This window comes from Euleptes europaea, chromosome 2 (genome assembly GCF_029931775.1).
Source record: "Euleptes europaea isolate rEulEur1 chromosome 2, rEulEur1.hap1, whole genome shotgun sequence".
Taxonomy (NCBI): Eukaryota; Metazoa; Chordata; class Lepidosauria; order Squamata; family Sphaerodactylidae; genus Euleptes; species Euleptes europaea.
Window position 1 is genome coordinate 82,085,875 of NC_079313.1, and position 27,159 is coordinate 82,113,033.

Below are 27,159 nucleotides of genomic sequence, written 5' to 3' on the forward strand. Positions count from 1 at the left end.
ATTTGTTTTCTAAGCAAATACATTTGATTCCATGCGCAGGGATCCCCTCTGCTCAGAAACTGGCCCGCCTCTTCGTGACGCATATCTTTCGTTTACATTCGTTTCCGCGTAAGATAATTTGTGACCGCGGAAGTGGTTTCGTTTCTAAGTTTTGGAAAGCTTTCCTCAAGTTGGTGGGAGTGGAACAAGGGTTGTCTAGTGCATACCATCCTCAAACTGATGGTCAAACTGAACGTGTCAATGCTGTACTTGAATGTTATTTACGCTGTTATGTTAACTACCACCAGGATAACTGGGTGGAACTGTTACCTTTAGCAGAATATGCCTACAATAATGCCATGCATCAATCCACAGGTTTTAGCCCATTTTTTGCTGTGTATGGACAAGATTTCAGTCCCATCGCTCCTGCAGATGATATAGAGGGGGAGGGGAACCCCGACATTGCCTCCTGGGCACACGCCCTCCGTACCACTTGGCCCTGGCTCGTTAGCAACCTCGACCGGGCCAAACGTAAATACAAAGCGCAAGCTGACAAACATCGCTCCCCCGGGGGTGATCTGCAAGTGGGTACTTTGGTTTACCTTTCCACCAAAAATCTCCGTTCCACCCAACCGTGCCATAAGCTCAGTGCTAAATACATTGGCCCTTTCCCCATCACCCGGGTCATAAACCCTGTCACGGTGGAACTGGCTCTCCCCAAATCCTTGAGGCGTGTGCATCCTGTTTTCCACATTAGCCTCCTCAAACCCCATGTTGCTTCTCCACAGTGGCATCCGGACCCACCTCCTGCGCAACCCATCATGGTGGGGGGGGAGGAACACTTCGAAGTCTCCAAGATCCTTGACTCCCGTGTTCACCATGGCAACCTGCAATATTTGGTCCGTTGGAAACATTTCCCCCCTGCCTATGACGAATGGGTACGCGCACGGGATGTCTCCGCCCCTGACCTCGTCGACGCCTTTCACATTGCTTACCCAGATAGGCCAGCCCCCTTGCGAACTGGGAGGGGGCCTTGAGGGGAGCAGAATGTCAGGCTGCTATCTCGGTTTCGTTATTGCCTCTGTCTCTGCGCTGTATTGTCTGCCCCCCAAGGTCGCATACCTAGGCCTGGGAACTCAGCTCCTGGGAAACTGTATTCAGCCTGTGCGTGTAATCTCCCGCCTTTCCTGCCTTATAATATCTCCCAGCTAGTGAGCCTCTCATAGCTGTCATTTTATTCGTTTGCACTGTATGCCTATTTGATCAGTAAAAGCCATCTGTTTGGACTCTATACGACTTTGTGGTGATTTCTGGTTCTGTGGGCCAAGGGCTGACATAGCCAGAGATCTCCTGCTATTACAACTGAGCTCCAGCCGATAGAGATCAGTTCCCCTGAAGAAAATGGCCATTTTGGCAATTGGACTCTATGGCATTGAAGTCCCTCCCCAAACCTCACCCTCCTCCTGCTCTGCCCCAAAAATCTCCCAACAGTGCAAAGAGGGACCTGGCAACCCTAGCTGCAAAGTTATGATGTACTACTATAGTGTGGCTTGGTAGGAAAAGGGAAACTGAGGGGGCGTTCAAGGCCATGGGAGGTGCTCACAGTGTTGGGGGAGGAGGAGCAGGTGGGGGTGGGAGCAGTGAGCAACATGGGAATGGGGGGTGGTGGATGCTATGCCGTTCCTGCCCAAGCTGTAAGCAAACAAATCCCTGCTTGCTTACTAACATGTGCGCGAGAGAGATAACTTAGGCAACTCTATCAGTTTATCTCCACATTCACATTTATTTTAATTTTGTTTACAGTTTCATGTGTGTGTTCCCAGGGCACTGGGGTTGTTTGGAAGTATTACAAGAAAGATCAAGATCTGGCAGTGAAGGAAATGTTAAAAATTAGAAAGGAAAACTTTGATAGCTAAAAAGGTTTAAAAATTTCAAAAGTTATGGTTTTGAAGTTCCCCTTCCCACAGGACTGTAAAGTTTTTGTGCAAAAACCCCCCCAACACCACCAAAAAACCACCCAGTGAATCAGAAAGAAAATTCTGAAACAAGATAACCAAAATTTACTCTTTTCAGTATTATACAAAATGCATACCCAAATCATTGTCATAGCCTTCACAGCTTAACAAGCAACCCAGTTCTGTGACACGAAAGGTTACTCTGCAGTCCATAGGAAGTCCATATAAGTTTGCAGTCCATTTCACACACCTTTGTTTAATTTATTCCGCTTCAGGCAGCAACAAGGAGGGCTCTGAAGCCTGAAATCCTGCAGCAGGAAATCCTACTCTGCCCCACTCCTCTAGGCAACCCTATCCACTCCCCCATCCTAGGCCCAGTTTGAGAGACGTCAAGAGACATTGCCTATACTTTTAAGCCTATCTCTACAGCCATAAGGACTAGAAACTTAAAAAAAAAACCCTAAGGCTAATATTCTCAGAATGCTGAATTGTATGGCTCTTGAATGCAATCACAGAATAGATTCAATTGTTCTCCCTATTCTTTCTTACATCCTGTTAAATATTTGAAAACTCTCAACGTATTTGTCTCCCCCATCAATCATTTTGTTTTCTCATACCCTTACACCCTTCCTTCAGCCTTTTTAAAAAAAATACGACTTGTTTGTTAGACTTTCTATTATCTTTACAGAAACCACTGACTCTTTTCCAATTTTTTTAAACTGTGATAATCAGAGCAGCACTCCAGTAAGCAAGGAAGGAATGAAGTGTGACTCGGTTGTTATAAATGGAGGAATCAACTGACTCCCAGCAAGGGCATGTTTGCACAGGATCTTGCAGATTGAGCCTCTAGTGCCAGATTCAAAATTCAGCAGAGGTTCTCTAGACTAGAGCAGTTGCTATGATGTGGTAGAGCAGAATCCCCACGCTTTGGTCAATGGACCTGAAGGGATTTTATACACTGGAAGAGCGTGTCCAACTGCCTCTTACCCTCCACACCACACCTTAATCAGACATACCCTAGGAGAAACTGCAATGTACTTTGGGAAGCACCATTTTATAAAGACCAGGGCTGCAGTGCAAATGAACACATTAGAGATTAGGAAAAGCTTAGGAAGTAGCCAAGGAGCCTAGCTTCATATAATTTATAGCAGCGTCCTGAAAACAAATTGTGCTGCGCTGTTCACAAATGCAATATTATGACTGGCAAAAGTTGTGACTCAAATAGTTATAGATACATTGTCATGACTGATACCTTCTACTCTATTGTTGAGGGAAGCTGCAAGCCCTGTTAAGGTTGAACTAAAAATTAGGTTTTTAACCTGGAGTTTTGGGTGTCATTCAAAAGTATTTTCTATACCACCAACTGGCCCACACAACAAGTCAGATTCCAGGAACTGGGCTTCAACATGTTCAGAGATATGGAAATTTGGATAACTTTAGCTGTGATCTTGAAGAGGCTAATTACTCACTGAAATTAGTACAATTGTCTCATACATAAGTGTGTGTTTAGTATGGCAGACAAAGTTATGAAATCTCCCGAAAGAGCAGTTTGAACTTGGCGCACCTGAGATGGGAACAAGCCTTAAAGGGAGTTTCAAAAAGCTATTCTACGAGGTTTCTAGCTATGTGAACCACCAATTGACTGACAGGCTATAGGTGTAGCATCTTGTACAAGGTCTACATGTCCCCCAGGCTAGTTTGTGAGGATAATTTAATAGAAACTCAATATTCCTGCTGTTTTCAGTTCTGACGTGTGTGGAGAGGCAGTGTGGAAGGAAGAAGCAGGCCAAATTCTTATTTAGAAAAAAACAAACCAGAGCTGTCAATTAAAGACTGGAAGGTGATGATGATATTTAGCTTTTATATAGCACTTTCAGTATTCAAAGCACTTTATATACATTATCTTATGAAAGTGTGAATATAGGAGAGGGACTGGCAACAAGAGGCCCCAAAGCCAGATCAGGCCATGTGAAGTATACTAGCTTGCCTACCCATTGTCAATCCAGCTGCAAACAAACTGTATAGAGGCAGTGGGGACCCAAAGTGGATTGCATCATTTCCCTCTCAGTCCATAACTGGAGCAAGACAGGTTAAAAGAAACATAAATAAATAATTGAATGGTTGTGGATTTATGGACTGTGAAAGTCATCCCAAGGGCTACTTGTGACATTACATTGTTAATGTCAGCTGATGTCTCCAAAAAGTGGTGCTGAAAACTCCCCCCACCCTTGGCTCTTCCCAATAATTTCCTCCAATCCAAGTCCCTCCTACCTGTCCAAGGGCTCATTTAGCATTCTTGGTTGCAGTACTAGGTTAGCAAGCAATACACAGATCATTTCAGTAGCATTCTCTTTGTGGTGTATGAAGGGAAACCAAATTAAACAAGGGGGGCTTGGCATAGGATCAGAGGATACCTCCCACACAAGTGTACTCCAAAGTCAGGGATAAATCCTTCTTTGTGCAACTCTTGTGCTGAATGCATACTTCTGACAACAGTGTTACTCTTCCAATCTCTCAATTTCTAGATCACATGCCAAAAGCCAACACACTGAAATTGTTAGGATATCTTTCAAATTTCAGATCTTCATGGCTACGTGATTTTGTATTCCTTGGCTCCATCATAAACCAAAAGGGAGACTGCAGCCAAGAAATCTGAAGGACATTGAGACTGGGAATGGCAGCCATGAAGGAGCTAGAAAAGATTCTTAAGTGTAAGAGCAAGAGAATTCATACCATAATGTTCCCTGTTACTACCTATGGGTGTGAAAGTTGGACAATGAAGAAAGCTGACAGGAAGAAAGTTGATTAATTTGAAATGTGGTGTTGGAAGAGAGTTTTACAGATACTGTGGGCCACCAAAAAGACAAATAAGTGGGTTCTAGATCAAATCAAGTTCAAACTCTCCCTAAAAGCTAAAATTACAAAACTGAGGCTATTGTACTTTGGTCACATTACGAGAAGGCAAAAGCCAGCAGAGAAGATAATATTGCTAGGAAAAGCTGAAGGCAGAAGGAAAAAAGGAAGACACAACGTGAGATGGATTGACTTAATAAAGGAAGCCACGGCCCTCAGTTGCCAGACCTGAGCAAGGCCATTAACAATAGAATGTCTTGGATGTCATTAATTCACATGGTCGCTAACTTGGAAGCAACTTCACAGCACTTAGCACACACACACAACATAAAACACAGGAACATCACATCAATTAACTCTAAACAAGTGTATGTTTTATTTTTCATGTTTAGTATTTACAAACATATAGCATTCCTTATTGTATTTCATGGCTATTCCGCACTGTATGCAGTGGCACAAGGCGTTTAAGCGTTTTTGTAGCCCCCAAACCATCGAGGTTCCCAAAATCTCCTCTCTCAGCTCATCCTCATAATCCCTGACTTGCAAGAGAGAGAGTTTTTAGTCCCAACCTATTGTGTGGAAAAAAAATGGATTATACACTGCTGTGAAACATAAACAACAGAGGGAAACAAGGCCATAAGCTCCTGACCATTGCTGAAGTAAAGACCTTCACTCTGTTTCATCGTCTTTTCCTTTTCATTATCTAATCATATTTGAAAATTGCATCCTGCAAATTACTGCGTTCAAGGGAATGTTCAAAGCTTAATTGATTATGGTGAATACTAGCCTTTCTCATCCACTAATTTGTTAGTATGTGTGTTATTTTCACACAATTAATCATTTTAGGCATAATCAAAATATTTTGGTAAGATGATACGCAAGCGTTGCTTGGACCACTGGCCATAGCAACATAGCCAAATTTTGACACTTGTGTATTGCAGCAGCTCTTTAAGCAACATGGAGATGATTGCCATAGGTGACTGGGCTCTCCAAGGTACAGTTTGCACAATGCATTTTAATGTAATTGTATCGCTGAAACTGGTTAAAGGCATGGCTACACTTCCTTCCCTTTCACACAGTTCATTCTCTTGTCGCATCCCATTCTCTAATCAAAGCTTTCTCCTTCTCCACTCTGCCCCTCCCCCTCACGTCAGCCCCTTCCTCACACCCCCACACACATCCCCCCCCCATCTCCAACCTTGTGAGGATTTTCTGAATAGAAGATTTATTCCCAGCCTCTTTCTGGTTCCCTCACCCTAGTGACCAGCTTCAGTTGCCAAGGAAACCACTGTTCTCCCAGAGTGCCCCTCCCCAATCCTGAGCCAGACAAAGCCCCTATACCCCCTCCCTCCCCATGCTGTCTGACTCCCCTTCCCCCTCCACCTGCACAGGGAGAGCCGGCATCACAACAGCAGAAAGGAAGAGCTGCATAAAGAAATGAAGGGCAGGGTTCAGGCCAGGCGATGAGGATCCTTCTTGCCCACCACCCACTGTTGCCCAACCAACCAATGTATTCAGTCCCTCTTTCTAACTGGACACAGATGCATCTCTTCTACCAAGCATTCTCATGAACGTAGAGATGTCCCTTTCCCACAGCCCATGCAACACCCCGGGTTTCTTTCCCCCAGGGAACCTATCATTCTCTCCATGGAAACCCTATCATATCATCCTTGGTGGAAGATCCCTGACTGACTAAAACCACAGAGCCCCACCTAGTTAGTCTCCAGTGCCTGAAGCAGCATTCCTCAGAGGCAGAGGGCGTTTCAGGGAACAGGGATGGACTCTAGGTTATGCCCAGGCTCATGTCCTATCGCTGATAATCGCCCTTGATCACCACAAAGAGTAATGCTGGATTTTTATAAATCTTTCTGCATGATCTAAAGGACTAATATTACAAGTATTCTTGCTGTATGATTTTTTTTGTATTAAATAGGGTGCTACTGAGACACTCAGGGATTAACAGTAGTTCCAGGTGTGATGATATTCAGTAGAATATAATTACATCCAATGGTAACTGGAACTCGCTGTAAGTCTCCAGTGCCCCAGTAACATCCAACTGCTATTATTTTGGTGCTAATAATAATTCAGTGTTATCAGTAGATCAGAGACCGAAGAAACTAGACGTCACATGCTGTTGTATGCAGCTCTCCTGTGTGTGTGTGTTTTTTTAAACCAAAAGTAACCTTGGGAGGCCTACGTTTAATTAGAAAAACTGACAAGGGAAGAGAGAGCTGCTTAACTTTTTCCCTTCTGGTCATTTTCCCATTCAAAATTTCGCATACGACAGTATATAATATTCAGCTTCTTTCAGAGGTGCTCTGGCTTTCCCTGTTGCTCTCAGACTGTGTTGCTTTCAGTGTTTGTCTCAGCAAGAGACAAAGAAGTGATCCAAAAGAAAAGCAAACAGTTGACCTGCGCATACATTTTTCATGAGGGTTAGTTGGTCACAGCAAAACCGTTCAAAAAAGTCTGAACTGTGTACTTTGACTGGCAGCATGTACATGAGACTTCAGAATAAGAGTTTAAAAACCTCTCATCCTTATATCTGATGGGAAAACGTCTGCCTTGAACATGTGCACTTTAAAATAAGCACTGGAGTAATAAAAGATACCATCTGTGTATTCTATTTCTGTATTGTTGTATATTTATGGAATACTATTCTGTGTATCTAGTCTATTAATGCAACTAAGGCTTGTTTTTGTACAGATTACCTCAGAATTGTTATTCCAAGTTTGGCCTTCTTATCCTCACAAACAAGAATTCCAGGATGTTTCTGCCATGCATACTTTTCTTACTACCTAGAATAATTTACAGATCAATGTGCTGCTTTGTGGAGAAGGGTTGTCAGGTCCCCCCTAGCCACCAGCGGGGGATGGGGGTAAAGATGCCAGATCCAGATGGGGAAACTCCTAGAGATTTGGGGATGGAGCCTGGGGAGGACAGGGACCTCAGTGGTGTACAATGCCATGGAGTCCACCCTCCAAAACATCCATTTTCTCTAGTGGAACTGATCTCTATAGTCTGGAGATGAGGTGTGATTCTGGGATATCCCCAGGTCCCACCTGGAGGCTGGCATCCCTACTGTGGAGCCAGAAATGACACACATTAGACAGAGGGTTCTAAACTGTTGTCACCCCCCACCAGTATTTCTTAAATGTAGAAACTATGAAAATGGCTATGTTGGAGATCATAACCATACGGTTGTCAGGAGCTCCTAACCATACCTGTGATTAATGATTCCCTTTCAATTCATCCATGGATCATCATCCCAGGATAACTGCTTATGTCAATGGGCCCTAAAGTTGTGCCTAAACTAACAGTTTTCCTTTATCTAATATGGGGAGGAAAAGTAATGACACATATTACACTTCTCAAATCAGAAGATTTCAGTACAGGGTAATATAGGGTAACAAGGCTCGGTTACAGGTACGGCTCTCGACAAAATACGGACACAAATAGTAGGACCACAGTGGTGCAGATCAACTGGCCACTGGAGACAAGGCTAAGCCTAATTATTAATTCTAATATTGTACAGTTGGTAACCTTTGTGATCTTTTAACAAACTGCTTGTTATTGCAGGGCACCAAAAATAAGGAATGAACCAAAAGGGCCAGGTGAGGGTAGTTCTTGTGAAAATAGCCATCTGTTTTGGAGATCTGTGGGAGGCTCCGGACCATGTATTGTTCTTGCTCCGAACTGTCTTCATTACATCATCAAAAAGCCACATCTGATTGGCTACATGGCGCCACATCATTATGTGTGCTGTGTGATCCTTGAATGGCTAACATCACGTCCACAGCAAGGAGAAAAATAACACTGAAGCAACATCCAGTGAGGACAACAAGAGTATAAATAAAGTGGTAGAAGACAGGAAAAGAACACAATGGTGGGGGGTGGGGAATACCCCAGGGCCCCACTAAAGCCTACCTCTCACTTCAAAAAGTGAAAGAGATGAGCATTCAATACAGCCCTAGTAAGAAAATTATTTTTCTCAAAGTACTCCCTGGACCAATGAAAGTGAAGCGACTCCCCTGCTAGTTCTGCCTTCTCTTGTAACAAAAAAGAATATGGAACAAGCAGTTTACCTTTCCCGAACGCAAACAGTGGTTTGACTGACCCTGTCACTGTCTTAGCCCCTCTGGTGCTGAGGGCACGAAAGCAGATTCTTCAGCTCAAATCCAATTCAATTTTGCTGCAATTTCGGGTCCTTATAAAAGCACCTGGAAAGCTGTGGTTCTGAGGACCAGATAATCTCAGACGAATAATGGCAGGCCCAAAATGACTAGATGAAGACTCTGGTGAGTGTGTATACAAGGAAGGCCCAGTGACTGGGGGAATGGGCCAGATGATGTGGGGAAGTGGGCGTGGGGGATGGAGATTTCGGTTGAGATTATTAAAGCTGAGAGGCAGGAGATGGGATTTCTAAACATACACGGAGGCGGAGATTAGTGCCAGAGCTTGATTTACTACAGATGCTGGGAAAGAGCTTGATTTGCTACAGATGCTGGGAAAGGGGCGTAACCCATCCAGAAGCAGAAGTTCCAGTCACCTTTCTGCAGCATTTGTGTAGCATGGAAGGGTCAAGGAAGTCCTTCCCTCTGGATCTGCAGAATAAGCAAGCATCCACTTGGACATGGGAGCCAATACTACCCTAATGCCCTGACATTTGTACTTTTGAATCTATCCATAAAATATATGTTAACCCAACAGCTTTCTTTGCCACTGGGAAAGGACAAAAGTCCCACACAAGTCCACTTTTCTGGGTGGCTAGAGAGCTGCTGTGGCATAGATCAATCCTAGGGTTGCCAACTCCAGGTTGAAAAATTCCTGGAGATTTGGGGTGAGGCCTGGAAAGGAACCTCACCAAGGTATAATGCCATACAGCCTACCTTACAAAGCAGCCATTTTCTCCAGAGGAACTGGTCTTTGTTGCATGAAGATCAGTTGTAATTCTGGGAGATCTCCAGGCCCCACCAGGAGTTTGGCAACCTTATCTAGATCACCGTTTGGAGAATAAGACAGTATATCTCCCTGTCTCAGATGCTTCTGTTTCCCTTAGATATCAGAATCTCATGAGACTGGAAGCCATATAGAGGGATTACCTTTTATAGTTTTAGGACATGGAAGTAGGAGAGATCACTTCCATTGCAGCAGAGCTGACTGAAGGCAGGAGTTTGGAAATGCAGCCACAGTAGCTGCATACAGGAAACAAAGACTTGTGGTGTGGTACTGGTGCACCAATTTGTGCACTGCTTACTAAATGTTACTCCTGGGGCCACCACACATGGTCTTTGCCTGAAGCAAAAGACTGCTTGAGAACCAGTGGCTGAAGGCCAAGTACAGTGAATTCTACAAGTGGTGCAGAACCTCTTCCAAAATACCTTTTAGAATTAGGGTGACACATCAGTAGGTGCATGTCAATTCAAATGTTTTAGTGCTGAGTACACACTCTGAGAGAAGATGCCTAGTTTTCGGTGTTGTTCCTGACGCTAATTTAATTTAATTGAAAGTTATACTGGTGCCTGTCTACCACTAATAAATTTAAGACACATGCTAAAAAAAGAAATATCAGTAGAAGCCCTCAGACTCCATGCTTTCCAATTCCATCCTTGAGTAGGACAGCAGGATCCAGTCAAGGTACACATACTCCCTTGGCTCTAAAACAAGCAGACCCATTGTTAAATAGGCTGCTTAGCAGGAGATGCTGCTCTCCTGAACCAGGCATAATGTTTCCAGAGATGCCAAGCAGGCAGTCCTAATGAAAGAGCGGCACCGGCAGGCAGACAGATACACAAACTAGGCGCACATACAAGACTAGCTTCCTATTGCCTTTTATCTCCTAGTAGAGAGTTCATGAGAGAACAACTCATTGTCCTGACTGGGAAAGCTACCAGTGAATTCATAGCCAGCCTGCCATTGTCCAGCCCTGCGTGGAAGAGAAATCTGGCTGAACTGGGGCACAAACAAGGGGCCATTCATATCCTGGCCACTGCATCTGTTATATCACAATTGCAACCAAGCAGTAGGAATGAAAATAGTGGTACCATGGCAGGGCTAAATTAGACCCTACTGTGTTAAGTGTGCTGGCCACAAAGAGGGAAGAGCACCCAGGAGAGGCTACCTAAAGTCCAGAATTGTCCCAGGCAACTTGCAGTAAATGCCTTCCTATAACCTAGCACCACACAACACTGATTTCCTCATTTCCCACATCCTTCTGCCAAGCAGAAATTAACTACCCCCTAGAGAAGCATGGCAGCTCAGAAGTGAACCACAGCAAGATAAGTGGCTCCATCAGGTAGATACAGAAAATAAGTCACAGAGAAAGAGCAGCAAAGACTGAGTAGTGTGTATTTAGCAATTCTACCTGAGTGCATTTGGCACTGGGTACAGATTCCTGCATACCAAGAATCTTATTTGGCATTACAGCTCTAAAGACAGGCTTCAAAGAGTATGTCTAATACCAAGTGACATCTCAGAAACAGGGGTGGGGGCTGCATAGTAATTCCAGGAATCAGGAAGGAAGATTTTAGTTTCCAGCATAGCTTTTTGCTTCTCCCCATAATTAGAAGAAGCAGAATTAATTATATAACATAAGTAAGATGCATCTGTGCCTAATTCACTCGTTTTTATTCAATTTGCATAAATCAGCTTTTCCAGGAGCAGAATTTGATTTCCTTCAGTGCAATTTTTTTTAAAGTCTGCTCCAGACAAAGAGGGTGAAATATAAAATGGAGAACAGAAGGAGGGAAACATAGAAGCTGTGTGTACTTGGAGAAGGGGGGTGAGCCAAGGTGGTGCATAGGATAAATTGCTGTTAACATATGTGGGAGACCTACATTAAAATCCCCACTCATTGATGAAGCTCATTGGACAGCTTTGGGGAATGATGCATCCTTCAGCCTACCTCACACCACCAACTGATTTGAGCATAAATGATCTGAGAACTGGAAAGCATCTTGGACCCAAGATATAGCTTTGGGAAGAGACTGTGGCAGGCAAGGACCCTTTACAGGGATATTCCAGGCCCTTTCCATGCATTTTCAGTTTCAATCTCTCTCTCTCTCTCTCACTCTCTCTCTATTAAGTCTAACCCTTTTATTTGTGAAGATATAAGGACAAATGTGCAATCAGTAGCTTCAGGCAGCAGCTCAGTAAATGCTCCAAACTGGATAAAAGCTGTGGCATAATTGACAATCCCTTGTTCAGAAGTGTTTAAAAAATTCACTTTTTGTACTAATATTGATTAAATAAATCTAAACCTATCAGGCAATGTGGTGTAGAGGTTAAGAGTGGTGGACTCTAGAGAACCGGGTTTGATTCCCCACTCCTCCACATGAAGCGTGCTGAGTGACCTTAGGCTAGTCACAGTTCTAGCCAAACTCTCTCAGCCCCACCTACCTCACAAGGTGTCTGCTGTGGAGAGAGGAAGGGAAGGTGATTATAAGCTGGTTTGAGATTCCTTAAAGGTAGAGAAATTCGGGGTATAAAAACTAACTCTTCTTCTGGTTCTGTGATGAATCAAATGGTTTACACTAATGTCCCTCCAATGTACACTAAAACACCACAAAACCCCTGGCTACAGGCCTGCCCTGCACTAAAAACCACTATGGAAATTATAAACAATGACAATTCTTTGGATTCAACATTATTTTTCATCAGCAGAAAGGGGGTATGTTTGTTTATTCTCCCCTCTCACTGAACTCTCCCCCCCACAATTCACCCCTCATGTTGTTCCTGAAAATCCCGTCACCCAGAATCAACATTTTGAGGATCTCAGTGGGCTGTAATGAAAGGAAGAAGATAGGAAAGTTAGTGGAAGTGACTTCAGTAGGCAGAAAATAACAGATGGATAAAGCCATGGCAAGCTTCCATATAATGCCATGTAGAACATCAATATTGCCATGTAGATAATGCCATGTAGAACATCCATATTGGTCCAAACCAGACCAGAGAGCCAAATAAAGACAGTAATGGTTTGAGAAGAGGAGCCCACTTGATGGTTCCTTCCTCTGATGACCCCACTCCCCTGACCAACACTTACCAGTGTAGCCCTCTTGACACTCGCATGTATAACCTCCTTCGCGGCTTTGGCAGCGTCCATTATTTCCACAGGGGTTAGAATAGCAGAGGTCAATCTCAGTCTCACAGTAGTCACCAGTGAAGCCAAGTGGGCAGCGGCAGCGTAGGCCATTGACAGGGTGGATGGGTCGGAAAAGGATGGTATCAGAGGCAATGAAGGGCGCTGAGCTGTCAAACTTCAGCACTGAGACACAACGCATGTAATTCTCACAGGGTTCCCGCAGACAAATGTTGTCATCAAAAGGCAAGACTCGCTGCTCCGAGATAGCTGCCAGGAGTGTGCGGTTGAGGTAAAGTCGCTCCTGCAGGTCCTCTGAAGGAATATAGTACCCCCCATGGACTCCATCTGGCAATGACACTGAGAGACTGACATTAAGGATCTGTGCAGCTTGCACGTCTGTGTCATTCTGGATGTTGAAAAGGACAACATGGTCACGAGGAGCAGACAGCACAGTTGCCACCCCTTCAAGAAAGAGGGCCAACAGAGGGGAAAGGAAACGTTCCTGCGACATGTTCTCTAGCCGCAAGGTAATACTGTTGGTTAGCATCTCATCTGTGATGATGGTCACCTGAAGTGTGCACTGGGCAGTCACACTGTGGATTCCATCTGTAGAAAAGCAGGAGAAAAAAAGAGTTAATGCTGCTCATACAGCACAGAGGAGCCTGTACAGGCCAACCTGAAGACAGGAATTCAAGCACTCTTTCTGTATAGATTCTACCAGTACCATTGGCACAATCCCACTATGCTTGATCTATACGTTTTTCACTCTGCCCTCAGGAACATGTAAGAGGAGGAGACCAAAGACTGGTTGGCCACTGGAGACAGAGTAGGTCACAATCCCAGAACACTTCTCTCTGTCACAGATAGTGGATCCCTGTTACCACAGCCCCAATACACAGATAGGACTATAACACCTTTCTCTCCCTAGGTACAGCCCCATTATCGCTGTTGTTTACTCATTTATCTAAAAAAGTTGAGTCCTACTTTTCCACCCTACAACATAATACAATAGCTGCCATTGGCTAACTCTTTTGGCGCCACAAAGAACATGATCACAGTGTGCTATCAGATTTTCTGCCATACTCCTTATAGAAGTTTTTTAAAAAATTCTCCCGTGTGGATGAATATTTTTTATCACATAGGAGTAGGAGATGTTGCTTAGTTCTTTCCTTAAGCATCTCCCCGACCAAGGCCACCACTACGCAACAGCTTCAGAACAGAAAAGCAAACCTCTTGGGTGGATCTCCCCCCGCCCCACACACACACACTCATGTTGGCTACAATGCTACCTAAAGATGTTTGAGCATGTGCCCATGCAGCTCACATAGTGATAGTGTGTTGCAATCATGAGAACTGAATTTCAATGGGCTATTTGGCCTATATATGAACAGCTCAACCATGCCTGGTAAAAAACTTCTGCTTCTGGGCATGCACAGAAATGCACTGCGAAGTTGTTGTTGTTGTTTGGGGGGGTTGACAACTAGCACCTTTTGGAGGGGGTCTCCCAAACCCTGAAGGGGGAAACTGGTAGAAATTGGTGCAACCTTATATATGAGTCCTGGCTCTTTTTTTAAACAAACAAAAAAAGTTATCAGTGCCAAGGACTTGTTCAGTAGTCACTCCAATATGTTGTACTGTTATGCAAAGTGTACAAATTTCTCTCTTCTGTGCTTTGGTGGGACTTGGCTTTTGATGGAGGAATTATGGAAATTAATGGCCAAACAATGGTTCCATGCACCTGGAATAAGAGATGCATCTACCTCTCAGGATATGAAATTTCTTTTGCCCTGATTGAATCCGGTACTATGTGTATGAGGACAACTGAAAAGTAGCAATATGGGACCTTGAGTCTGGGAGATGTTCCTCTAAACCTGCCATGCTCCTTAATGTGCCTAAGTGATAACTGCTCACACTGTATTTTATTGTTAAAGATCCCATACCTTTCTAGTGCTCTGGCTTCCAAACCTGTCCTATGAATTCTGTAGGGCTGCCAGGTTCCCCTGGCCACCATGGGGGATGGGGGGTAGGGTTGCCAAGTCCAGGTTGGGAAACTCCTCAAGATTTGGGGATGGAGCCTGGGGAAATCAGGGACCTCTGTGGGGTATAATGCCATAGAATCCACCCTCCAAAGCATCTGTTTTCTCCAGGAGAACTGATCTCTGCAGTCTGGAGATGAGCTGTAACTCCAGGGGATACAGAGATCCCACCTGGAGGGACATGTTACATCTTTTCAGACATATGCATATTCTTCAAATATTGCAAAAATGACATGGTTGGCCCATGGGCAGAAACATGACAACTTACTGCGAGTTGTAATGTGTGATGCAGTTCTCAGAAAACTGCCATAGCCCCCAAAATAAAATAAAAAATACAACTCCAAATTCTACGAAGAGTGTTTTTTTTTTCCAGACTTAATTTTAGTGTTATCAACCACAAAAAGCTAAATGTGGCCCCTGGAATGCTGTGCCCGTTTCACTGCCAGTTTACTGTGTGGGGAATGGTTGCTTACAGATTGCCATTGCCTCACACTCCTCTCCTTCTGTGTCCCATCCTTTTAAGGACTCTCCTCTTTGTGTAATTCCTACTATTGTAGTTATCCAACTGCCATCTCATTAATGAGGCTTCAGGAACTGTGAGAGGTCAAAATAATTAACAGAGCACTGGGGGGAGGGGGATAAAATTGTTTTCATGGAGTGGCTGAGCAAGAAATAGAGTCCACAGCCAGAACTTTCTTCTCCTGTCCTGAGAAAAAGAAGATTTGACCTCAGTCCTATTTCAAGCCTGCCTGTGGCACAGCAACTGCCTTTGTTCTACTGGTGAACAGACCTCACTGAGCAAGTAACCTTGATTCTATTAGCTCTCCAGAAATTCATGGTGGTATTATACACCATTTAATCATGGTATCCTTCTGCCCTCCCTTTTAAGAAGAAGAAGAAGAGTTGGTTTTTATATGCCAACTTTCTCTACCATTTAAGGCAAAATCAAACCGGCTTTCAATCACCTTCCCCTCCCACAACAGAGATAGGTGGGGCTGAGAGAGCTCTTCATAGAACTGTGACTAGCCCAAGATCACTCAGCTGGCTTCATGCGCAGGAGTGGGGAAACCAACCTGGTTCACCAGATTAGCGTCCCCCACTCATGTGGAGGAGTGGGGAATCGAACCCGGTTCTCCAGATCAGAGTCCACCACTCCAAACCACCGCTCTTAACCACTAAACCACGCTGGCTGGTGTAGACTGGATACTGGTGGAGCTGCTCAGCAGTGGTTTAACCCTGCGTTATAGGAAGGCAACAAGAGCTGATGGGAGTTCACTGCTCCGCACCATCATGGGAATTGTTCCATGGAGCACAACAGAATTCTATCCCATCGCTTATGTTTTTCAACATCTACATGAAAATGCTGGAAAAGCTCACTTGGAAGACTGGGTATTAGTAATATCAGTATGCCAATGACATTCAACTATACCTTTCCTTCTCTGATCCCAGTGAGGTACTGCACTCTTTGAGCAGCTATATACAGCAGTGGTGTTGACTAATAAACAGAAATTCAATCCAGATAAGACAGAGATGTTGACAGTGGGTGGTCTGGTTGACTTAGGAATTGGTGTTTCGGCTTTTTCTATGTAGTCAGTGTCCCACCGGAAGGATCAGGTGTGTAGCTCATGGGTATTCCTTGATCCACAGCTGCTGCCTGATTCTCAGGTTGCAGCTGTGGCTGGAGTGGGTTTTTTCTAAAGCTATAGTTGGTGTGCCAGCCATACCCTTCTTTGGGAACAAAGAACTCACCACTTCAATGCATGCCATAATAACCTCCTACTTACTGTAATACACTCTACACGGGGCTGCAGCAGCCAGACTTTTCTTAGGGGCTAGCCTGACAGATCATATAACTCCAGTCTTGAAGGAGCTGGAATGATTAGCACTTTGGTTCCAGCCCTAGGTCACAGTGCTGGTGTCAGCCTTTAAAGGACTAAGCAATCTGGGACCCCGACGTCTGAAACAGCACCCACTCTCATACAGTCCTCTTGCTACATTTAGATCAGTTGGGGAAACCCTGTTTTGTGTACTCTTGTCTTATAATTTCTGGGCAGTCAACCTTTGCATCTCCCTTTCCAGCAAAGTTACCCTGGCTGATTCTCTCTTGGTTTTCAGAAAAGTTGTATAAACCTTCCTTTCTCTTCAGAAGGGTTTTTAGTACTCTTTCATAATTAGCAGAAGATTTCACTGCTTGTCAGCCACTATTAACTATTTTGCTATATATGTGTGTGTGTATGTGTATTTGAAGTTTTTAATAGGTTTATTATGACTTGATTATATTTCATTTGTTTTAGTCTGTAGCCTGGTAGCCTGAAGCAGAGGAGAGCAGGAGGGATGGTCTTGGTTTCTGTCCTGTGTCTTATTTGGCTAAAGCAAAGGAAGAGCAGGGAAGGAGAGCACAGAGCTGCCTGGTCAGGAAGCAGGAGAGGAAACTTGGGTCATCCTGTTTTTAGCCACAGGACTAAGGCCACCTGGTAACTGCCGCCAGGAACTGCAGGTGTTTTGTGATACTGTACTAAACAGGCATAGTGCTAGGCAACAACATTCCACACATGTAAGTACAATACTATCATACACATACATACTTCAATCAGGCATGCACAATATTTTCCAGGGATGTTAGTGGGAGGGGAATGGTGCAACACTTTGCATTATTTGAAAAACCTGTGTAGAAGTTATTGTTATGATCTCACCCCACATATGCAAACATACACAGTATTATTTTAACATTACTGATGGGAAAAGGAGTTGCCAGGATCAAACTATGCTTCTGCTTGGAAGACTTTTCTGGTTAAAACAGTATATCCATCAGCCATACAGCCAAGGAGTTACTCCTTTTTCAGCATATTTTCCTCAGTACAAAGACCTGTTTTTTTAAAAATAATAATTCCATAGAGCATTCCATTGATGACACTGTATAAAATAACAACAATCCTATCAAAGGTGTGGAGAAAGCAGAGGTCTACTTCAGATGTATTGCCTTGAACTCACACTCTTCCTCCTTCCCCTTCACTCCTTGCCTCCTTGTGTTCCAATTCCTTCACTCACTTCCTGGTTCAGGCAAACCAGAGTTTGCCATGATGTCCAAATTAGGTACCCACAAAATGATTCCATTACTGGTTTGGAAGTAAATTATGATTTGCAGAAACCACCATTTGCCAGATAGAAATGTCAGGATAAGCTGTGGTTTGCATGAACTAGGGAAGAAATTAGAATGTGTGAGAGGTGAAGAGAGAGAGTATGTAAGCCTCAGGCACAGTCTTGATGGCCAAACCAGGCCAGGACACAGCCACTTCTGAAGTGTCTGCGAACTGGCTGGTGGGTTTCTCCTCTCCCCCTCTTCTCTTTTTCAGAGCAGCCTGCAGTTTTGTCAAACGCTGTCAATAATTAACGGTCTTAATCTGAGTAATGGCAGGAATTCACTGGTTGAGTGGCTGTCAGGGGTTATGATTGGTAAATATCCCCCGCATCCCCCACTCTGGAGAATTCCCCTGGGAAAGTAGCTCGGTGCTCATCTAGCTTTGAGCATGGGGCACTTTAGTTATATTTCATAACCAAGCTGCACACGCAGAGAAAGCAAACATAGCAAAAGCTCTCTGAGTTGTCCTGGAGAAGAAAGACTGCTGACCTGCAACAGGCGTATCAAGTTGGTTCTTAGCTAGCAGCCAAATAGGCAAATCTACCGCTTCACCTAAGGGCACAGCGGCACCCTTTGTTTGGGAGAAAGATGATGACCCAAATTTCTAATGGCAGAATCTTCTGATCCACAGTCAAGGAAAGGAAGACTCTACAGGTTGTGAACTGCAATCATTACTTGAAGCCAAAACTTCTAGTAAGTAGGAGATATTCCAAACCAAAAAACTCTGACGAGGAAAGGGACAGTCCAGGGGACAAAAAGACTAATGATCCAATCCCAAGAGGAAGAAGAAAAGAGTTTGTCAGACAGAAAGTTCACAATCCTGCAGGCTGGCAGCTCCCACCTGGCACCAGCTTAATGTTAGCCATGAAATGAATTTTGAGGGTCCTAATCAAGGCTGTCAAGGCACATTCCACTGCCACAGAAACAGCCGTAAGGACTGGACATGGACAAAACCCTCTAACAATTCAGCTAAATGCAGTTAAAATAAATGTCAAGAGGCTATGAGGCTGAGAGCCAGAGGAGACAACAGTTGCAGATCTTTGCATTTAAAGCTGGATCTGCCACAAGCACACAGGAACACGGAGATGAAGGATCTGATTTTAACAGCAAAGAGGGCACATGGGTAAGAGGTACTGAATGGTCCCCTGGCTTGAAGCTTACAGCCCCACAACCTAGGGTTGCCAACTTCCAGGTAGTAGCTGGAGATCTCCTGCTATTACAACTGATCTCCAACCAATAGAGACCAGTTCACCTGGAGAAAAATGGACATTTTGGCAATTGGACTCTATGGCACTGAAGTCCCTCCCCTCCCCAAACCCTGCCCTCCTCAGGCTCTGCCCCAAAGGGACCTGGCAACCCTACCACAGCCTCTGTTCCCAGTACTTTTCTTTTAGCTGGGATCAGGGATCAGAAGTGAGCTCAAGTGGAACGAAAGCACTCGGGAAGCAAGGCTCACTGCAGGGGTGGGGGTCAGTCTGTCCTTTCACACATTCTCATGCTATTAAAAGTTGGATAGAATTGCACTAATTGTGGCCAGACCGGATTTCATTTCATTTCATTAGATTTCTATACCGCCTTTCCAAGGCTCAGGGCAGTTTACAATACAATACAATATCACAACAATATAAATTAAAAACCAACACTTATTCCAGCATTACAGTATTCAGCACTATGAGTCAGAGGCATCAAATTGGCCAGCAGCTACACGAGGGTAACAGACCAAACCAGTGGCCTAAATCTGGAGGAACACTCATTGGAGTTCTATTTTGCAGGCCCTGCAGAACTGAGATAAACCCAACAGGGCACAGATCTCCCCCGGTAGAGCATTCCACCGTTTTTTCCCCTTTAGTTTCAATCTCAGTGTGACACTGTTCAAGGCTGAATTGGCTACATGAGCAGTATTATTAAAGTAAGTAAGAGCATTCCACCAGGAAGGAGCTGCAATTGAAAATGCTCTAGCCCTGGTGAAAGACAGACAGATTTCACGGGGTCCCGGCACCCTCAATAAATCACTTGATGAAGAGCGGAGCAACCATGGGGGAATATACGGAAAGAGGCGGTCCCTCAGATATATTGGGCCCAGGCTGTGTAGGGCTTTAAAGGTAATGACCAACACCTTGAATCTCACCCAGAACTCAATAGGCAACCAGTGCAGCTGTTTCAATAGGGACAGAGAGTGGGTGCCCCAGGGGGACCCTGTAAGGAGTTTCACAGCAGCATGTTGCACGATCTTTAGTTTACGAAATGATTTCAAGGAGATATAGATGTTCAAGATGATGGAGCCCCACATAGAGCGAATTACAATAGTCCAATTTGAAGGTGACCGTGGCATGGATTACTGTAGCAAGGTCAGCCTGGGAGAGATATGGGGATAATTGATAGGCATGGTGAAGGTGAAAAAAGCTGACTGTACTGTTGCTGACACCTGTCTGTCCAAGCAACACCACCCTTATCTAAATGACGGCAGAGGTCGTCAACCAGAGCTACCAGAGCCATCTCGGGATCAAAACAGGGTCTAAAGCCTAACTAGAAGGGGTTGAGTGCAGCTGTCTCATCCAAGAGCTCCTCGAGTTGTTCTGCCACTGATCTTTCAATTACCTTTCCCAGACATGGTAAATTGGACACTGGGCGGCAATTGGCTGGGTCATCAGAATCCAGTGATGGTCTTTTCAGAAGGGGCCTAACAATGGCTTCCTTCGATGACCCAGGAAAGTGACCCTGACTGAGGGATAGATTAACAATCTCAGTCAAGGGCTTCCTACCACGTCACGGGAGGTCTTAACCAGACACGAAGGGCAAGGATCCAATGAGCAGGTTGTTGGCTTCACAGACACCAGGATCTTGTCCACATCTGCAATGGAGAGGAGATGGAAGTGGTCTAAAATTGGACCAGAATGAACACATGGTCTCCCCAGAGCACTACTGATCGAAAGGCTGGAGAAGAGGTTATGGCGGATGTGCAGGATTTTATCTACAAAAAAGTCTGCAGCAAGCCGAGCCACAGCATCACTGGCAGAGGTGTAAGGGCCATTTGGCTCAGACCTGGGCAGAAGTGGAGACTTAAGTATGCAAGGTACTACTTTCCATGCTTCTGCTGGCAGGTCCACCATGGCTTCAACACAGCTACTAGCAATATGGCAGGAGACAACCATTATGGCTTTCATCACTGGTGGCTGGAGCCCATCATCACTGGTGGCTGAAGTCAAGCCGAGTAACATTGCTGCTGGGGCCCCTTGGCTTGATGCTCCAGGGCACTTTTAATTTCCAATCTGTTCCTGAAATAGTGCAATCTCAAGATGATGGAGGAAACAGAAGCAATGATAGTGGAAGGCCAGGAGAACATTAGGCAAGCAGAGATGGGGCTGCCTTGTAAACATTTTGGGGAACTGAGAGGCTGCTATGGAACCTGGGTGCCTGAGGGCCACAACATAATTTCCCATTTCCCCCTCCTCCAAAATGCTGAATGGATTGTTTCTTCAGCCAAAATGTTTGTTTTCCATCACTTAAATATATGTTACTTCGGTATTGCTGATGGTGGTGGAAAGTGCCGTGAAGCAAGGAGATATAGATGTTCTTATCATACCAATATTACTTCAGTATATGCTGCAGGATTTAAGCACGTTTCTTTCTGTCTTCTAAATAAACATTTTACCACGTTTCCTCAAAACTCTCCTGATGTTTGCCTTCAGCACTGGAATTTCTCACTATTTACCAGAACTTCAGATCCTGAAACGTTGACTCCTGATCTTAGATTTGTGAAGCAGCAGATCTTAGGGGGTGAGCTTGGTTTGAAAGCATGTTTCTAATCTACATGACAGCTGAGAGCACTTGAAAATGTCACTCCCAACTGGCTTCAACTCCAGAAGGCAAATCGACAGAAACTAACAGTGACAGGCTTTTAAACATGCATGACAACAATGAAAAGTCTTTTGAGGATATGAGTTCCAATATCGGGAAGGTGAGAGTTTGGAGAGAGTTTAGAGAGGGTCCGTGGCTCAGTGGTAGAGCATCTGCTTGGCATGCAGGTCCCAGGTTCAGTCCCCACCATCTCCAGTTAAAGGGACTAGGCAAGTAGGTGATGTGAAAGACCTCTACCTGAGACCCTAGAGAGCCACTGCCGGTCTGAGTAGACAATACTGACTTTGATTGACCAAGGGTCTGATTCAGTATAAAGCAGCTTCGTGTGTTCATGTGGATCACTTTAGGATAATCTAATGTGTGCTATTAGGCTTTTGGGAAATATGTGGAAAAGAAGCTCGTAAATAACATTCCATTTAATCTCTATTAAAGGGACTGGACATTTTTTCTCCAAGCCTGTTGGCAACCCTCGACCACTGGGACCAACTGTCCAAAGATGAGGCAGCCATGGGAGGTAAGCGTCCAGTATGTACTCCAAAGTTGCTAGTCTAGGAGTCTCAAGTTCTAGGCAAGCCACTGTAGTGTAGTAGTAGGACTAAGACCTGGGACACCTGATTCAAGTCCCTGCTCTGACATGAAGCTTGCTGGATGACCTTGGTCCAAGAACTCTTTTCAGCCTAATCTACTCCAGAGAGAGCTGTTGTGAATAAAGTGGAGGAGAGGAGAACAATGTACACTGCTCTGAGAACTTGTCCTGTTCCTTTAACAGAGGCTTAACATGTGAAAATGCGCAGCGGAATCTTTTCATGGCATGGAGGTAAAATAACACCAGCCAACAGAATGCCATTAAGCCTTAATTAAAGAGACGAGACTTCTTTTTCCTCTAGGCAGTTGGCAACCATAGAAGATGAGCAAGATATGTGATAAATAAACAAATACCTCATCTCTATGATATGGGAAACTGCCCAAAATAGTACTTTGTAAGAAGAGCTTTCACAAGTCCTAGGTTATCCAGAAGTCCATTGGGTTCAGAAGATCACAGCCTGGAGTTCACTGTGATTTTGAGGACAGGAAGTACAGACCCTCTTATAGACAGGTATGAGCAGGCAGCTGATGAAATGATCAATGAAGGAATCCTCACTAGGACTCAAAATAAAGCTATATCAAGAAATCAGCAGGTCCAAGTGCACTGGGGAAGAGGGGAATTAATATTTTCCTATAGCACCATATTGCCAAGGCAAGGGACACACACCCAGGATAGGTACTGCAGTACACTGAGCATAAATATCTTTATCTACATTAAGGCTGTCAAAGATGTGAGTGGTAAAGCGGCCCATTGCGATGTGGGGCTTCCAGGTGTAAACCAGAAGTGATGTGATCGCATTGCATGCGGCCTGCGTGTGCATTCCCTGCTTCTGAGCTGGCAACCCTAAGTGAGGGTGGGTACTTCCTGTGATGAAGTTCTTAAAGTTCAGCATGGAACCATCTCTTGGGATGACTTGCCTGCAGCTAGAGAGGCAAAGGAAAAGAAGTCCAGTGGCAATACATTCTAGGCGTTCAATATCATTGATAAAGAGAAAACTATCAAGAGAGGGCTGGGAAATGGCAGTTTACCTGTCAAGAAGGCTACATTTGGGCCTTCCCATTAACAAAAATCCCACACCCTCAAGCCATTCTCTCCTGGCTGGAATGTAATTGCACTTTAACCAAGGAGGAACTGGGAGGGTCACCATCACCCTGCCTCAGAATCATTCACTGAGTGAAGAAAGCTAGTTATGGACCTGCAAGGCTTAAGGGCCAGGACATACCTGCATGGTATGGCTCAAGAAAAGAAGTAGCTAGAAACTGGAGTAGCTCAAGTGACCAAATACTACTTTTGGTAGGAATCACTGCAGAGCTGGCTCCAAGGCTGCAGACCCCCCTCCAAGGCGGCAGCAATTTCTCTTCTATCTCAAATGCCAGATCGTACCTGTTTTGTGCAAGCACAGCCTAGTCCATGAAGATGACGAAAGGGAAGTGATGAGCTCCAATATTGCCAATATGGGCAGTAGGCAGAGAAAGGCCCTTACTATGCATTTTTTCACACACAGACCCAGCTGTCACATGATGGACAGTGATGTCACTCTGAAGACTAATAAATATAGTTGCCAGATACCAGGTAATGGTGGACAATTGTCCGCCAATTAATAGGGCTGCCCGCTGCCCCTCAGCTGGCCAGCGGGCGGAAAGAAGCAGGCCAGCTGAAGGGGGGATGATTAACGTCACTTCCAGGGAAAATCCAGAAGTGACCATAGAGTTTTTTGAGGAATGTGCTAGAGCGTCCCCGTCACTTCCGGGTTTACCCCAGAAGTGACGTTATTGCGCCAATTACTCCCCCAGCCCCACCATAATGAAGCTCCCGCCAGTGGCGAGAGGGGACCTGGCAACCCTACTACCATATATACTCGCGTATAAGCCGAGTTTTTCAGCCCAAAAAATGGGCTGAAAAAGCCGGCCTCGGCTTATACGCGGGTCAATACAGTAGGGGAGGGAGGAGGGAGGAGGGAACTTACCACCGCAGCCGCCATCGCCGCCGGGCGCACCCGGCTCCCCTTGGCCAGGAGCGCCCTGGAAGGGCCTCCTGTGGCCGAGGGAAGGCTGCGCCTCTGCCGCCGGGCGCACCCGGCTCCCCCCGGCCTGGACAGGCCTGGGAGGGCCTCCTGTGGCCGAGGGAAGGCCACGCCTCAGCCGCCGCCGGGCACACCCAGCTCCCCTTGGCCAGGAGCGCCCGCCACCGCCGCCTTTGCCAGACCTGGAGTGGCCTAGGAGCGGCCTGCGGGGCCTGCGGGGCCGCAGGGGGGGGGCCGCCGCCGCCTGCCTGCGCACCTGGAAAAGGTAAGCCTGCGGGGGGGGAGGGGTTATAAGCCGACCCTCGGCTTATACGCAGGTGCCTAATTTTTCCACATTTTTGGGGAGAAATTAGGCACCTCGGCTTATACACGGTCAGCTTATACACGGGTATATACGGTAATAAAGAATAGTTGAATTTCCGCTTGCAGTTCAAATACCCATGGAAGCTTGCTGGGTGACCTTGAACCAGTCACTCTCAGCCTAGTCTACTCAACAGTGTTGTTGTTATTGTTGTATGGATAACACCCCTTTAACATCAGTTTGATTTGGAAGCTATTATTAGGTGATCTTATTTAGCTCCATGCCATGAAAAGCTTCACCGGTCCATTTCCACTAATTAAACTGCAATAAAAGGGAAAGGACTTTTTCCTTGTCAAGTTAGCAACCTTATCCCTGGATAGGACAATAGTAGATACAACAACAACCCCAAAGATGAATGAATGAAGATTGGAGGCTGCAATGTCTGGAATTTGGTGTATACCACTTCTTGGACTCTTTACATATATGCATAAAACCAGTTGCATTTGGACATCACAGTATGAAACACAACTGACCCACTAGGAAATCTAGTCAGTAGTATATTGAAAAATAAAAACACCTTAATCTAGCCATGATGACTAAAAGAAACCTCCACATCCAGAGGCCGTAAACTTCTGAAAACCAATGCTAGGAGGCAACATCGGGGAAGGCCCTCCTTGGCTACTGTATGATGCTGACCATGACTAGGCAGACTGTTGGTCTAACCCAGCAGGGCCCTTCTGTTCTTATGCTCATTCTTATCTCCTAACACAATATAAGCAGCATTAGACAGCAAAGGATTATTATTTTTTCACTAATACAGAGATGAATGGGACCAAAAGGCCATACATTACAACATCCAGCCTAAAAATAAGGCCAACCATCCATCCACCCACTCACCAACCAATACAATCCAGAATATAGTCCAATACAAGCAAACGGCAGGTGCACCACAGAAAATGTGCCCGCAGAGAAAACAGCTCTTTTGTAAGATGCTGATTTGTTATTCATGACTTCACAATGCCAAGAACCTGAGGACATTAGAGGCTGCATGGAAGTTAAAGGGAGTTGTACATTATAAATTCAAACACTGCCAATTAATTGCACATTAACAAATGAATGAGATATATAGATTCTTGAATTATTAACTATGAATTATTCAAGTCACAAGAATTGTTCACAGACAGGCTATTTATTTAAAAAAAAATTAAGTTCTCTCATGGCTGAATGTTCTCATTTAAAAAAAAAAACCCTGGAAAATCTTACTTGGCTTCAAATTATTTTGTTTTGACTGCCACAGTAGAATCTCAAAAGTTACTGATGTTACCATCAAAACTCATGTCTCCTTTTAATTTTTTTTGTAAAGGAAGATAGAGGTAGGCTTACCCCAACACACACACACCTATATCAACATACCCCACACCCTTCTATCATAAATAACATATAAATGCCATTGGTGCTGGACTGGAGCCTAGAACAAATACAAGTAAAGGGAGGATTCAAATGATCTGGAAAAACCAAAACAGCTTAGTGTCCAACAGGCAAGATGAAAGCAACCAAAGCATGTGTAGGCAAAGCCACTGCTATCCTCTCCATCGTGCTGTTTCTACATGTAGGGATGCCAACTTCAAGGTGGGGGGCCAGAGTTCTCCCAGAATTACAACTGATCTCCACTCTACAGAGATCAGCTCCCCTGGAGGAAATTACAGTTTCAGAGGGCTGACTCTATTGGCATCATATGCCCTCTGAGCTCCCTTCCCTCCTCAAACTCCACCCCTCCAGGTACTGCCTCCCCAAATTTCCAGGAATTTCTCAAACTAGATTTAGCAACCCTATCTGCAAGAACTTCCAGGCCTCTCTCTCCATTGTGAATGGTTCAAAAGTGGAATCCCCCTGACCATCAAATTTGGTTCTGAACAGGGTATCTCTGGAGGGTCTATCTGCACTGGAGAATAAGAGGCCAGAAATTTTCTGTGTGGCCTTGGGATCACAGTATGGAAATTCTCTCACTCAATACAGATCTGCTTCTGCCTCCTGAAACCACTTTCTCTCCTGCACACGTACTACCTTTTGATCAAACTTGTGGAGGCCCCCTCCTTGATCCCGATACTCTTGATGCAACAAAAGGCCGTTACAACCAGAAAATACTAGGTCCGGGTGTGCCGCTCTTGTCATACCTAAAGGGCTCTCAAGATGGAGAATGCATGCTTCAGATACTCCAAGCAGGAGTGGTTGATAATCTCTGCTCTTTTGATGGTCACTTTCCTGCACCTTATACTCTGCTGTATTTAGCTTTCAAGTCCATAGGATAAAGAAAAACTGAGGCCCAGAGTGGCAGGAGGTGTGATGGAC

At 44.9% G+C, this 27,159-nt stretch overlaps 1 protein-coding gene across 1 annotated transcript in view; it reads right to left on the minus strand.

Annotated features, from left to right (window-relative positions):
* The window catches only part of CELSR2 (cadherin EGF LAG seven-pass G-type receptor 2), a 120,277-nt gene that overhangs the window by 67,669 nt on the left and 25,449 nt on the right, over positions 1-27,159 (minus strand). The window contains exon 2 of the mRNA XM_056844804.1: positions 12,829-13,473. Within this exon, the coding sequence (XP_056700782.1) occupies positions 12,829-13,473 (645 nt within the window). The remainder of the gene's footprint in view (positions 1-12,828; positions 13,474-27,159) is intronic.